The sequence below is a fragment of the Lissotriton vulgaris genome, chromosome 9, assembly GCF_964263255.1.
Source record: "Lissotriton vulgaris chromosome 9, aLisVul1.2, whole genome shotgun sequence".
Classification (NCBI taxonomy): Eukaryota; Metazoa; Chordata; class Amphibia; order Caudata; family Salamandridae; genus Lissotriton; species Lissotriton vulgaris.
In genome coordinates, this window is record NC_141697.1 from 370,800,934 (window position 1) to 370,815,358 (window position 14,425).

The 14,425-nt window shown below is 44.8% G+C and overlaps 1 protein-coding gene across 2 annotated transcripts in view; it reads right to left on the minus strand.

The window, feature by feature from the left end:
- Nucleotides 1-14,425, minus strand: part of ATG2B (autophagy related 2B) — a 1,072,129-nt gene that overhangs the window by 293,240 nt on the left and 764,464 nt on the right. For both annotated transcript variants that reach the window (XM_086937744.1, XM_086937743.1), the window contains exons 33-34: nt 12,898-13,092; nt 8,868-8,969 (exon numbers count right to left, since the gene is read on the minus strand). In XM_086937744.1, coding sequence (XP_086793870.1) covers nt 8,868-8,969; nt 12,898-13,092 — 297 coding nt within the window. The remainder of the gene's footprint in view (nt 1-8,867; nt 8,970-12,897; nt 13,093-14,425) is intronic.

A 14,425-nucleotide genomic window follows, 5' to 3' on the forward strand; every position in this document is an offset into this window, starting at 1 on the left:
TTTTGGAATCTGAGAATAAAGTATTGCATCAGTATTTTGATGAAGATTTGGAGAATAGTCTCATTGTTTCTCTCTACATCACTGGCTGGGGCTCATCTTTTTTGTGCTTTGTAATTCAAACTTATTGAGACCTTGCATTGACTATAGGGGCCAAAATATGGATACACTAAAGGACCAATATCCTTTACCTTTAATCAAGGATATACTGGAGTCAGAGACATCAGGTGGGATCCAAAATTGTTCTTAGATGGACATAGCATTTGTTGAGCATAAATTATGGGGACTAGTGAAAAACAGCCTTTCGAACTCCATATGAATATTTTCAATATCGGGTGATGCAATTTGTTCAGAGAAATGTCCCTTCCATTTTGCAATGCTTTATGGATAACATCTTTTTAGATCGAATGAGCTTATATGTTATAATCTACATAGACAATATCTTGATCATTTCCAGGCTCTTAGAAAAGCACTGCCAACATCTTTGTGAAGTTCTACAAAGACTAAGGGAATATGTACTAACCTGTAAGCCTGAAAAAAAGCCTATTTAAACAGACTCAAGTGAAATTCGTTGGGTTTATAATATTACCCAAAGGTTTGACAATGGATCCAAAAAAGATTCAAAATGTTTTGCATTGAGCGTTCCCTTATTTAGTTAAAGAGACCCAAAATATTTTATGGTTTGCTAAAGCAGATAACTCCACAACACAGACCATTGGAGCGTGACTACAGTTCATACCTGGTTGTCAGTCACAGTGATATGTGCATGAAAGGGTTAGCTGAGGGCCTCAGTCCCACTCTTTATGATTCCCTTATCAGGCCCATCTCCTTAATGAGAATAGCACAGACCCCTTCCTTGTGATCGCTCACTGAATCAAAAAGCACATTTTGAACTAATATTTCTAGGGGGATTCTTCTACCTTCTCTCCTTATGTTTCATCATGCAGGCCTGTATCTCCCAAACTGGAACCCATAGTCTGCCATGTATTGTATAATTTCCAGGCACACATACACTCAGTGTGTTGGACTTGGCCCTTTTGGCAGGTTCACCCCGAAACGTTTTGCATTTTCCTAGCCTGTTTCTGTAACCTGGTGTTGGTGATTTTAGGCCTCTGCGCACTTTTTCACTGTGGTCCAGTGGAAAGTGCGGGCGCTCTCTGGGTATGTGTGGTTAGAGTGGCCTGCCCTCCCATAGGAATGCATGGGGATATGCGTGTCCATGATAGTTCCTGATGTGTGGGGAGCGCAGGGTCGAATTTGGTATGTGCGAACTCGTGATATTAAATGCTGCGCAATGAGGTGCGCAGATTTATTGTGTCTGGTGGAGAAGTGCCACTTTTAGAAGTTGGCATGTCTGTGCAGTGAATGTGAATTGACTGTCTGGCTTGTGATTGACAGGAGCTGGCTGATGTGCTTGGCTCCAGGAGTCAGGATGGGTCTGCCCGGTGGTGAATGGGGAGATCTGCATGTTGATGGCAGGGAGGAGTGCACCTGGGGCCTGAATAGGGCGGGGTCTTTCCTCCACAATGCTGGCTCCACCCCCTGTGGTGTGTCTGATGTCCCTGACCCATCCTGTGAATAGGCAGAGGGGCTGAGCAAAACAAAGTGCTCAAGAACCAGTTGCATCTGGTTCGCCCCTTGCCTGCACCTTTGGAAACAAAGGCTTTCTGTGTATATAAGAGGGGCTGTGACCCCATGGAAATGTTCTTGTTTCCAACTCTTATCTACCAGCGGCGTGCTGCTGCTGGGGACCAGAGGAAGGCTTGCCTCCCTGGGCCCTGCCCAACCCCTGGATTGCTGGAGGACTTCTTTGGGGGGCCCTTCTGCCTTGCCTGAGGATGGCTGGGAGACTTTTTCCTTGACCTGGAAACCTTTGCCTGTGTTTCCCTGCTTGTTGCTGGGACCCTTTGCCTTAAGAGGCCATTTCTGGGGCCTTTGGGGTTGCTCCCCAGCGCCTCGTGAGCGCTTTTTTTGTATTTATGGGCAGAGCGCTGTTGTTTTCCCACAGGGAAGCGCTCCTGTCCTTGTGTTCACATTGCGGGTGCCCACCCTGCTGATTCCGCTTATTTTTGGCATGCAGGTGTCTACCCTGCATTATGCCCGTGTTTCTGATATTTTAATTCAGAGTGGGTGCCCACCCCCCTCCTAACCTTGTTTTGCGGATCGAGGGAGCCTACCCCTCATTTTATCACAAAGAAAATCAACGCCGTGGCCGGACCGAACAACCGGAAGTCAGGCGCCCTTGCCCGGGACGTGGGCAGGGCCTGCGATCCGGCAGGAAGTCCCGCGCACGCCCGGCAGCCTAGAGGGATTGCGTGAAGCTGCCCAGTGAGAAGAGGATGGCGCCTGCCTTTGTGGGGCTCCCGTGACAGAGGGAGAGCCCCTCAGGCACTAGCAGATGGGGACTGAAGGCAGAGGGGGCTCGAGGCACATTGCCGGAGCCTGCCGCCACCGCGTGTCCTGACGAGGCTCGCAGCCCGAGGAGGAGCACCCCTGAGCAGCCCGCTGAGTGAGCAAGGGCTGGGGGCACCGTGTGGCCTGGTTTTGGTGCCGGATCGAGGCACAGAGTGGCTGTACACTTAGAGCGGCCCCGGATGGCAGCGGGCAGCTCCAACAGTTGTAGCCTGTTGTTTCCGAGCCCACGTGGCTCCAAAGTCTTGGGGGTCAGTGCCTGATCAAGGCACAGTATATTGGTGGCATTTCGAGCGACCCCGGATGGCAGTGGGCTGCTTCACCGTTTTGGCCAGTATCCTATAAATTACCCCGCGAAGGAGAGGGCAGTTACAGTATTTTGGGGGACATCGTTATTTACAGAGCCCCGTGTGGCTCCAGCCTGCGCATATTTGTTTTGAAGAGCCAGATGGCTCCAGGGGGCACAGTCAGTTGTTCCTACGGGCTAGTGAGAGACCATGCCCCCTTTGCCTTGGCTGATATACAGCTGCCCAGCAAGTAGTGGGCAGCTGCACCGTTTAGGCGCAGTTACAGAGAGAGTCCCTGAGCGGGACAGAAGTGGCACAGAGGTGCCAGGCCTTCCACAGCTGCACAGCACTTAGTGTCAGCTGCAGTGTTTAGGCCCTGTTATTGTTCTCAGCTGCCCAGCAAGTAGTGGGCAGCTGCAACGTTTAGGTTTGCACAGATGGCGCACCCCTGACTGGCGCTGCATTGGCAGCGTGCCCTGACATTCTGGACACAGGGCATTTGAGCCCCTTCTTGAGATGGCCAGTTGGCCAGGGGGCTGGATGGATAGGGCGCAATGCCCTAATGTGACTGATGTGCTCTAAATGTGGTGCTAGGAAATGTAATGCGTTTAGTATGTGTTATGCACCCTGTTTGATACCTCAGATATGGTTTAGGCCTAGGAGGTTGTTTTACCTAGGGAGGTTTGTGTCAGTGAGATTGTACTTCACTGTGATTTACGCTCCTAATGTGAGTTATACTTGGGAGGTAGGGTCCAATGTGTTTAGACTAGTGAGAAGATTACATAATGTAAGTTATGTTACAGGTTGAGGTGGAGTAAAGTGATTACCAGTGGCTACTGGTTGTAGGTTTATGATCTATTTTTACTTGTACCAATTTCTGCTAAGTGTTGATCCTGACAGTGGCCCACGTGGCCTTGTCCTGTGTAAATAATCCCTTGTGAATATTGCCCGTGCCAGTTGGCACACTGTATATTGTGTGATAACTATCTGATGTGTTTTGAGAATACAAAGACTGCTCATGCCAAGCTACCAAGGGGGTGAGCAGGGGTTATCTTTCGTGTGTAACTCCCTTGCCCTGACTAGAATGGTGGTTTCTGCCTGGCTTTGGCGCAAGCCTTAGCCAACCAGACATCCCAGTTCTAACACAGTGAATGCATTAATATACACGCACAGTACTGTATCCTTCATGTTCTGCACCACTCACAGGCAAACATACCTCAAGCACAAGCATTTAACAATCACACACTCAAAAGCCCTAAATCCATTTATGTACTGTGCCAGTTACACATAATACATACACCCAGCACATGCATTCAGCATGCACACAATGCACAGCACTATATCCTTCATTTATTGTACCACTCACAGGTACACATAGACCCAGCACATGCATTCAACATGCACGTACTACACAGTAATGCATTATCCCTGTATTGTACCCCAGGCACGCATACTCTCAGCGCAGTTACACAACTCATGTGCTGCGCAGCACTCAATCAATCAATCAATCAAAGACATTTATAGAGCGCACTACTTACCCATAGGGTCTCAAGGCGCTGGGGGGAGGGGGGTGCCGTTACTGCTCGAACAGCCAGGTCTTCAGCTTCTTCCTGAAGGAGAGGTGGTCTTGGGTCAGGCGCAGGTCGGTCGGGAGGGAGTTCCAGGTCTTGGCGGCCAGGTAGGAGAAGGACCTTCCTCCTGTCGTTGCTCTTCGGATGCGGGGGACGGCGGCGAGGGCGTGGTTGGCTGATCGGAGGTGGCGTTTGGGAGCGTAGAAGTTGATTCGGTTGTTGAGGTAGCTCGGGCCTTGGTCGTGTAGGGCTTTGTGTGCGTGGGTGAGGAGGCGGAAGGTGATTCTTTTGTTGACGGGGAGCCAATGCAGGTCTCTCAGATGTCCGGAGATGTGGCTGGTTCGTGGGATGTCGAGGATGAGTCTGGCTGAGGCGTTCTGGATCCGCTGGAGTTTCTTCTGGAGCTTGGCGGTGGTACCGGCGTAGAGGGCGTTGCCGTAGTCCAGTCGGCTGGTGACGAGGGCCTAGGTGACGGTCTTCCTGGTCTCGGTGGGGATCCACCAGAAGATCTTTCGTAGCATGCGTAGGATGTTGAAGCATGCCGAGGAGACGTTGTTGACTTGCCTGGTCATGGAGAGGGAGGAGTCCAGGATGAAGCCCAGGTTCCGTGCGTGGTCTGTCGGTTTGGGTGCGGTGCCCAGGGCTGGAGGCCACCAGGAGTCGTCCCAGGCGGAGGGGGAGGAGCCCAGGATGAGGACCTCCGTCTTGTCTGAGTTCAATTTCAGGCGGCTGGTCGTCATCCACTCGGCTACCTCTTTCATCCCTTCGTGCAGGTTGGCTCTGGCGGCGGCGGGGTCGTTAGTCAGGGAGAGGATCAGCTGGGTGTCGTTGGCGTAGGAGATTATGTTCAGGTTGTGTTGGCGTGCGATGGCCGCGAGGGGGCTCATGTAGACGTTGAAGAGGGTGGGGCTCAGCGAGGATCCTTGAGGGACGCCGCAGATGACTTCGGTGGCCTCTGACTTGTACGGTGGTAGGCGGACTCTCTGTGTTCTTCCGTCGAGGAAGGAGATGATCCATTCCAGAGCCTTCTCCTGGATTCCGACGTTGCTGAGGCGCTGAACTAGGGTGCGGTGGCAGACAGTGTCGAATGCCGCGGAGAGGTCCAGGAGGATGAGGGCCGCTGTTTCTCCGTTGTCCATCAGGGCTCGGATGTCATCGGTGGCGGCGATGAGGGCGGTCTCGGTGCTGTGGTTGGCTCGGAAGCCAGACTGTGAGGGGTCGAGGGATCCATTCGTCTCAAGGAAGGCGGCCAGCTGCTTGTTGACGGTCTTCTCGATGACTTTGGCTGGAAACGGGAGGAGTGAGATGGGGCGGTAATTCTTGAGTTCGGTGGGGTCCACTGTTAGTTTCTTGAGTAGAGCGCTGAGTTCGGCGTGCTTCCAGCTCTCAGGGAAGGTGGCGGTGTCGAAGGATGTGTTGATGATGTCTCGCAGGTGGGGTGCGATGACAGCGTTGGCCTTGTTGAAGATGTGGTGGGGGCAAGGGTCGGTCGGAGATCCGGAGTGGATGGAGTTCATCGTGCGGATGGTGTCTTCGGTGCTGATCGGGGTCCAGGCGCGGAGGGTGGTGGTGGGGGGTGGTGGTTCGGTCGTGGTGTGCGTTGGTTGGTTGTTGAAGCTCCACACCAAACTGAAGTAGGCAAAAGGTGAGTTAAGCACACAGCAGAGGAACTTTGATTGTGTGAGCCTGTAGGCCTCACTCCAGTGACATGGGTTAAAAAGGAACTGTTCACTCATACTGATCAATGCACAATATACTGCCACCACCGTGCTCATGCTGCTTAACACTTGGTGAAGACAGAAGCCTTCCACCATTTTAAGGGTAGCGCTTTGGGCACCCTTTCCAGTCCAACAAGATCGCAGTCCATGAGGCAGGCCTATGTCATTGTGCACAAGCATGGTCTGTGTTTGTCTATGACACCGGGTGCACGTCCATTACCATGCAGTGGACCTTTCCATCCCAACAGATGGTAATTTAAAACACCCTGACTTCTACTCAAGAACTGTATCATCCTCTGAACAAACCTATTCTGTTACAGAATGGGAACTGCTGGCCGTGAAGGAAGCCTACGCTCCAAGGTTATCTGTGCCCATTGAGATCAGAAATGGGCCTCAAAACCTTCAGGTTTTGCAAGAATAACAATATAAAAACAGTCAGCAGGGCTGTTAGGCCTATTTTGTCTCCCAGTTCTACTTTGTGGTTACTTATATCCCTAGTTCCAGAAATGTGTTGGATATTGCTCACTCTCACCAAGATCTTCCTTTTAAGAAGTGCAGCCACAAACCACATTGGCTCACAACAAATAATTTGTTTTGCCACTTCTTTTTTCAATAACGCCTATCTGTCATTGGGTCAGGAAGAATTTTGGTGATTGCGTTAATCTAAAATTAAAGAACAGACTCAGCTATACTTCCTAAAGGCCCTCTTTGTCCCTATACCGGATATGCACAAATCTGTCTAAAATGTATGTTATGATATAATGGGTGCAGGTCATCTCAGCAAGAAGAATCACTTGGATTTAATTCTTTGATCTTTCTGGTGGTGACGGATGTGGAGCAATATGTCGTCTTGTACGATATGTGCCCACTTTAAAGCTTCTTACTCAAGATCTTACGGTCTACTACATCCATTACCAATTGCTCCTGAAACATGGCACACCATTTCGATAAACTACACTGTAGACAAGCCAAATCTGAATGTTTGACTTCTATTACTGTGACAGTGAACTTTCTGCACCAACCTAAAATGGCATAACTGGATAGTTAAATATGCCACTTGGATGCAGCCAACTGTACCTTATATCCATAAGGGAAAAGTATATACTCTGCAACACTGAATGGCAGAGTCCTAATGGTAGTTAAAACAAATAAGTGGAAAGGCCACCAAAAAGATGTGCCGTCTCACTATATGGTCTCATCTGAATGACATATGTGGTACCTAGGAATTTAATGTTTTTTGGATTCTATCTGTTGGTCCTTAGAGGTATAACAACAAAGAGACTTGAGGCACAGATGTATTCCAACTGCCCTCAACATGTCAGTAAGCTTAGTCATTCAGGCAACTATACTCACCTCCAGTTAATTAGGTGGACCTGTTTTTACATATCCTTTAGAGACTAGATGTGACTTGTATATTACATGCACAATGCCTCCAGCAATACTGGTACAAAATGGTGCAAACCCGGACTGCAGCTGGACTAGAATTGCCGAAGTGGTCACTTTTCGTTATATCTTAACAGAGGCAGAGAGGAAGAGAAAGAGGGAAAGAATAAAGGGGAGAGCACAAAGAAATATAAAAGAAAAATATGGAAAGAATAATAAAAGAGAGGAGGAAAGAAAGCATAAATCAACAAATGTCTACAGCACAGCTCTTTGAACTTAATTGCTTCAGCACTTTTTATGATTTAAATGAGCAGGCCCAAGGTGAATACAGAAATCAATTTTTATCAAGGAGCCATAATTAATCTTGATGGGGATATTTAAACTTGCTGTGGTATCATTATATTTCTCAATGTAGATGATTGGGAAATGCAAACGTATAAGCCATTCAAATGGTACTCACTATGTTTTCCACATTTATAGACTTCCTGAACATAAGGATATCAGCATGAGGGAAAACTGCAATCCTACGCGCCTGCCTGTTCTATACCACCCATTTGGAGTTTTGATTAAAAATAATCCACATTTTTCAGGGGTCCTTCAGTTTGATCTGTAACAGACGCTGGGAGCGGTATATCAAGTCCCATACATCATTAGTAGACTGAAGTGCCACGGATCCCAGTATGGGTATATTCATAAGGACATTCATCCTTTTAGAGTCAATATTTGATGTAGTATAGAGGTAGGGACAGATATTGGTTTAAGACAAGGGGATCACTGAAAAAGAAAACTGGCTCCATAGGAGATCTCAAATGTTCCAGCACACTCATAACCTAGTAAGGAAAGGACAGTGTGGTAATTAGAGAGATTTGCAAGGTCTGAGTTTCCAACAAAATGGCGAAATGCAAATACTGTTCTTTCAATGTAGAAAATGAGATAGCAAAAAATATGGCTGTCAGCAGAGATGTGCAGAAAACAGTTCCACTTTCCAACTCCAGTCTTTCAGTAGCATTGTCTTGGACTTCATAAGATCCTAGTCCTAAGGTATGCTAATTGAGAGGCAGAATGAAGAAAAGCCACCATTATATGACCCTCTTGATAGGAAGAATGTTCACTAGTGGTTACTGAACACAGGAACATCAGATTAGGTAAAGTTGAACTCTTTCTTGAAGGCACTGTGGAAGATGTTCTCAAACTACTACTACAGAAATTGTTCATAAACTATTGTGGCGGCAAGATTCCACACTATTTGTAATTAGTTATGAATGTGTTAAAGCGTTCAAATAGTAGTCATTACAGTAATCATCCCTCAACATTATGATGGTTCAGATAACAGTTTTTTTTGTTTGTTTAAAAAGGCATAATCTAGATAGTTTTACTAGCCCTGGCACAAAAGACACGGGTGATATGAAGTCATCTGAGTAGAGTCTTGAACTGGAAGGGCATTCAGCTGCAACTACGGGAATAATGTAAACTTGGAAAAAAAATATTTTACTACAAACCTGGTCAATATTGAGGCGAAGCGGCATTAGAGACACTCGTAAACAACACTCTTGAGGCGATCTGACAGACTCTGGACGCACATGTAAGGCTTTAATTGTGAGCTGCAAAAGAAATTAAACCAGGTTTCCTATGTTCTTAACACATTTCTTCACATTCCATGATGCATAAATTAAGAGTGTAAGCGCATTGATATAAAACCTTCAAGTGTCCCAAAAAATACGCCATGTTTTGCCTCACCCCCTAACTGAAATGCACAGTTAAAATACACAAATGGCTAAAGAGCAAGCATGTAGGCTTTTATGCTGATTTCATGTTATATTGTATACCGCATTGAATGATTTATGGGTTTAAAATCATGGATCACATTTTAGATTTCTATAATGTACACAATGAAGTAAAATTGTCTCCAAACGTATCCTTTATCCTGTCGCTGAAACAAGACACATGTCACGCCTACCCCCAGTTCAGGAATGTATTTTTCCAGCCCGTCACTGGAAGAAGAGCCGTTTTGGTGTAAAGATGTACCAGCATCCATCCTTAATCTTCCCAATTGCATAACAATGTTCTAGTAGATACTCTATCTAACTGTAGATTCCTCACCATTAGAATATCCCCAGGGGCCAGACTGAATCTGTAGAATTCTTCCAGCAATTCTACCATGCTTTTTTGGTTACTTCAGTTTTTACCATCTAGTCGTGATGTTCTCTCCGGTAAGCAAATAATACTACATTTGTAGATCAGTAGTGCATGTGTGAGCTTGTTTTCCTCTTATGATTAAATGTTGTCTTATAATTGTATTGTCTTGTTTTGCCATTTTTACTTTCAAAGTGTTTATATTCCAGTCCTGAAGATGACCATCTCATTTTAAATATATTTTAAATATGAAGTTGAAACTTCATTAACATTATTATGCAAATACTTACTGAATTTTGTACACAAATATAGTTATGACAACAGATTGAAGATACACAGCCCATCAATATTTTTGTGCCTTGGTCATTGATATTCTGTTTATACCCTTTTCTTTACTCACTGGTATGGGTATTTGTTTTGTGTAACCATAGGGAACACTAAGCACTTCTTTTGCTACCTTATCTTATGTACAAATGTGGAAACATATTTTAATCCTTACAATTAGATTCATATTAAAAACCATTTTTATTAAATGTGAGTCTAGTTTTTGTTAATGACAATCACTTGCCATTTGATTGTGTCATTTATCATACACTAAAAGTAATAACTTTCAAATGAGTCCCTAGTGAACCAGTGTTTCCTTCATAAATTTATATACCTTGGTTCTTATTCGGAATATTGGGTTGCTCTTGTCTTACTGATATGGCCTTTTTGAATGCCTCTCTAAAATAGTCTGAAAATGTCTTTGTCTTGTTTTTTGCAGTTTTTAGATTGTGAACCATTACAGAAAACAAAAAAGTCTCTGACCTCAGGCACAGGGCTGAAACCGGCATTCCTGGCACTGAGCCAATGGCTAAAGAGTTTAAACCTGGCATTGGAGAGACTGAAGCTGAAGGCATTTTACATGAGAAGGGCACCAATAGCCTCAAATCAAGTGGAAAAGAATCACACTGGAAGCCAGACAGGGTCAAGGCATAAGATGCTAGGACCTGAATGAAGCCAGATGTCACAAAATATAACATGCAAACTAAAAGATCCAGAGGGCACAGATGGGGCATTTGGTTTGTGGCTAAAGATTGCCACAATGTCCTCCTGAAAGAATATAATCTGTTCTACAGTAGCTTCAGAGGAAGGAAAACTTACCACTGGAGGGGTGAATTTTTTAGGCACTAGTTCTGACCAGCGGGCTAGTCTCTATCTCTGTTCCTATAATTAGTGTGAAGCAAAGAGTAAAAGCACTTTTTGAGTTGATGTGGTTTTCCGTGTGGAGACTTTGACTTTGATTTTGAGGCTAAGAATAGCTTGGCCTTGCTCGTCGATATTCTTTAAGTATACGAGCAAACATGAATATGCATCACATTTAAAACTTAGGTACAACAGACAGGGGTGTATGCTGGATAGTCAATGTGTGTAGCCTGAATAGTCTTTAAGGTCAGTTAGCTTTGGAGGAGAGGGAGAGCTTTGAATCTGCGGTTTAAAAGGAAACTTGACACCCTTCGGATCCCACATCTATGAGGTGCAGAGAAGCAGCAGCTGACATAATCAGCAGTGAGTGGAGTAATTAAAGACTCATTCTGCCAATTTGAATTGTGCTTCTCTGACTCATGGCAGGCACTGCAAATGCACCAGTGGGTACTGATGATGAAGAACTACTAAAGTATGTTGGTTCCCAGAACACACCACACCAGGTTGGATCTGACTATTTCAAAGACATCAATAGTGCCTTGAGAGAACTTTTGTGGGATGGAAAACCGCCCAGGATTGCCACTCAGAAGCTAACATTAGGGTGGTATGATATTGGAATCGGTCTCCCAGACTCAACTCACCGCGATAAATCAGTATACAGGGAGGCCCTGGATTCCACATGGATAGATGGCTCCTCCCGGGAGGAGGTTTTGCAGGGGCACTATAAACAAACCCAGCTAAGCTGAATGTTACGGGACCCACGGGACACACAGTCCAAGTGTGGCGGGCAGCTAGGGGAAGCTTGGACTGGGAGGGTAAGATCACGCAGGCCACACCACTTGGGGACACTGACCTACTAGGCAAATTAAGACAAACCTGTGGATTTGATCGTTGGGGCTTGATAGGTATCTCAAGGGTGGGAGATTTATGGAAGGGGGTGGGGTGGAGAGATTGCCTTCGCTCAACTGCAACTGGAGTATGAGCTGGCTAACACTGAATATTTCAGATACTTGCAGATCCGACATGCTTTCCTAGTGGTGATAAAACAGGGAGAGACACTACCGGCATCCTTCCTTCTAGAAGATAGGGCCTTAGACAGGAATCTCCCAGAAAAAGCCATATCACTAGTATATAAAAAAACGAATTAACAATATGACGGACCCTCTACTCCGACTTCGAACAAAGTGGGACTATGATATCGCTGGGGTGGAAGAAGAGGAGTGGCTTGAGGCTCTGGCCTCTCCTAGAGAAATTGCCATCTCCTCAAGGCTCAGATTAGTGCAATTGAAGATACTCCACAGAAAATACCTAACAGGACCAATGATGGTAAGAATGGGTATGGCACTGAGGCCAGGGGCTTTAGGAAATGTGGACAGGAGGGCACTTTTATAAATGTACTCTGGGAGTGTACAACTATCCAGAGATACTGGTCAGCAGTAGCGGGGTGCATGGAAAGAGTCATGGGACGCAAAATCGACTGTAACATTAAATTAAGTCAACTGAATATCTGGGGCCCAACAGATTTGACTACGAAAGAGAGAAAATGGGGGACCCATGTGCTCATGGTTGCTAAAAGAAATATAGCAAGAAAATGGAGAGCGCAGAAACCACCAACATTGGACGAGTGCGGGAAAGACATGGACTTGTGTATGGTGACAGAGAGGGCAATATATGAATCCAGGGGATGTCCCACTAAGTGGACGCAGGTCTCGGAAAAATTGAATACATATAGGGGAAGACTTTGTGGTCCCCCACAACCCAGAAGAGGCGATGATCCAAAGGACCTGCCATAGGTGGGTCCAGTGCAAACTGTATGTAGCTAACATGTGTTCGCAGGTTTGTTGTTCACCATTTGCCAGTACAATACTCCAAATGTACATGATTGTATGATGTCTAGACTGTCTAATCTTGTCCTCAATAAAAAAAAGTTATGATAATAAAAAAAGTATGTTGGATCTAGACTAAGGAGTTTGAAAGACTCACAATGAGAATATGAGAAATCTGTGGGAAGTGTCCATTAAACAGATCCTTGAAGATGCCATGTTTTGGCAAGTATGTTGCCATTTTCGCCTCAAAATCACAATTCTCTGGTCTGCAGTTTTTGTGTAATAGGTCACTTCCATAACTTTATTTGAAGTTCAAAAGGAAAAGTTATCAGTTATTTCAATTTAAAATCTGGTTTTAACATTTATTTTTAGGACAGTTTCTTACCATGTTAGAATGTGCTTTCCTAGGCATTTCCTTGCTACAGTAAAGGTGAAGAAATTTATTCATCTGGGATGTAGCCAGTCTATCTCGAATTTCCAGATCCTGAACAACAAAAACCTGTCGCGATACTGGTTGCTCCATTGTACTCAATTCAGATTCCAATTCGATCTCTGGGTACACTTCATGCTGGAATTTAACCTACCAACACATAAGAACAACCAAGTACATGCCTGGGCTTATTGATACAATTGCAATCTATAAAACACTTAAGGGACCTGATAGTCCTAAGTATTTCATACAAATATAAAAAATATTCAGTATCTATAATTTCTTTACCAAGTTTTGATCTACTGAAAATGTCCATTGGAATTGGCTACCATAAAACACCATTTTTTGTTTTGGTGTATGTGTACATCAATACCCAGTAGAGAAAGCAAAAAAAGCATTTATCCTTTTAATGAGTTGATACAAGCAAATAGCATTTGTTCATGCCTGTAATTGTTAGTTCAATAAAGCGTGATGTATTGGTTATGGTGATAATCTTAGTGGTAATAATGGTGCTGGTAATGGTGGTCGCTGTAGTCATTGTGGTACTGTAACAGTGGTGGAGGTATTTCTAAAGGTGGTAGTGGCGGTAATGGTGAAAGTGTTGTGATTATATTGGTAGTGGTAGCAATCCTGGTGGTTTTGTAATGGTGTAACAGTGATGGCAATAATATTGGCAACAGTGGTACTAGTGATAAAAGTAGTTATGGTAGAGTAGTAATGGCGATAATAGTGGAGGTAATGGGGTGGACATGCTGAAAGTGTACACAGTAGCCTGGCAGGAGAATAGCAAACAAGGATAGCAGGGTTGAAGTGAAGCTGGGATCCTGTGTGACGGGACTGCCATTTTGAGGTGAGGCTATCCCAAACAGGATAAAGAAAAAGCAATTGGGTAGCCAAATAAAAGTCAGGCTCATGCTTCATGGCCGACAAAAAGCAGTAAAACATGTTTAAAACCCTGCGTTCAGTACATCATACGGATGTATGAGATATATGTGAATATGTGATGAATGAATATATTTTTCAGATGTAAATAGTCCTTCATATATTGCAATGCGATCACTCAATGGAAGGCAGAATAATAATGCAACAGCATGATTTGAGAGAGGGATGACAAGTAAGCTCTGTGGATATTTTAAACAACTGATAACAATATGTCGTACACATAGCTAAGCTGTTGATGTCGAACCACGCCTAAAACTGACATACACTGATATTAAATGTATGTTGTAAGACCTTTTTACAGACAATTTTAATAATTCAGTATCTTTCTTTGTTTGAAATATATCACTTAATTAATCCATGCACACATGCTTTGCTTGAAATATATTAATTAATTAACTGATACACACTTTAAAACACAGCACTTGCATTTTCCACATGATCGTAAATGTTCAGAAAGAAGTGGACTATCTATAGACAAGGTGCCACAATACAGAAAACAGAATCATTACACAGAGTCAACTAAGAAGGCAGCCTTGTGTAC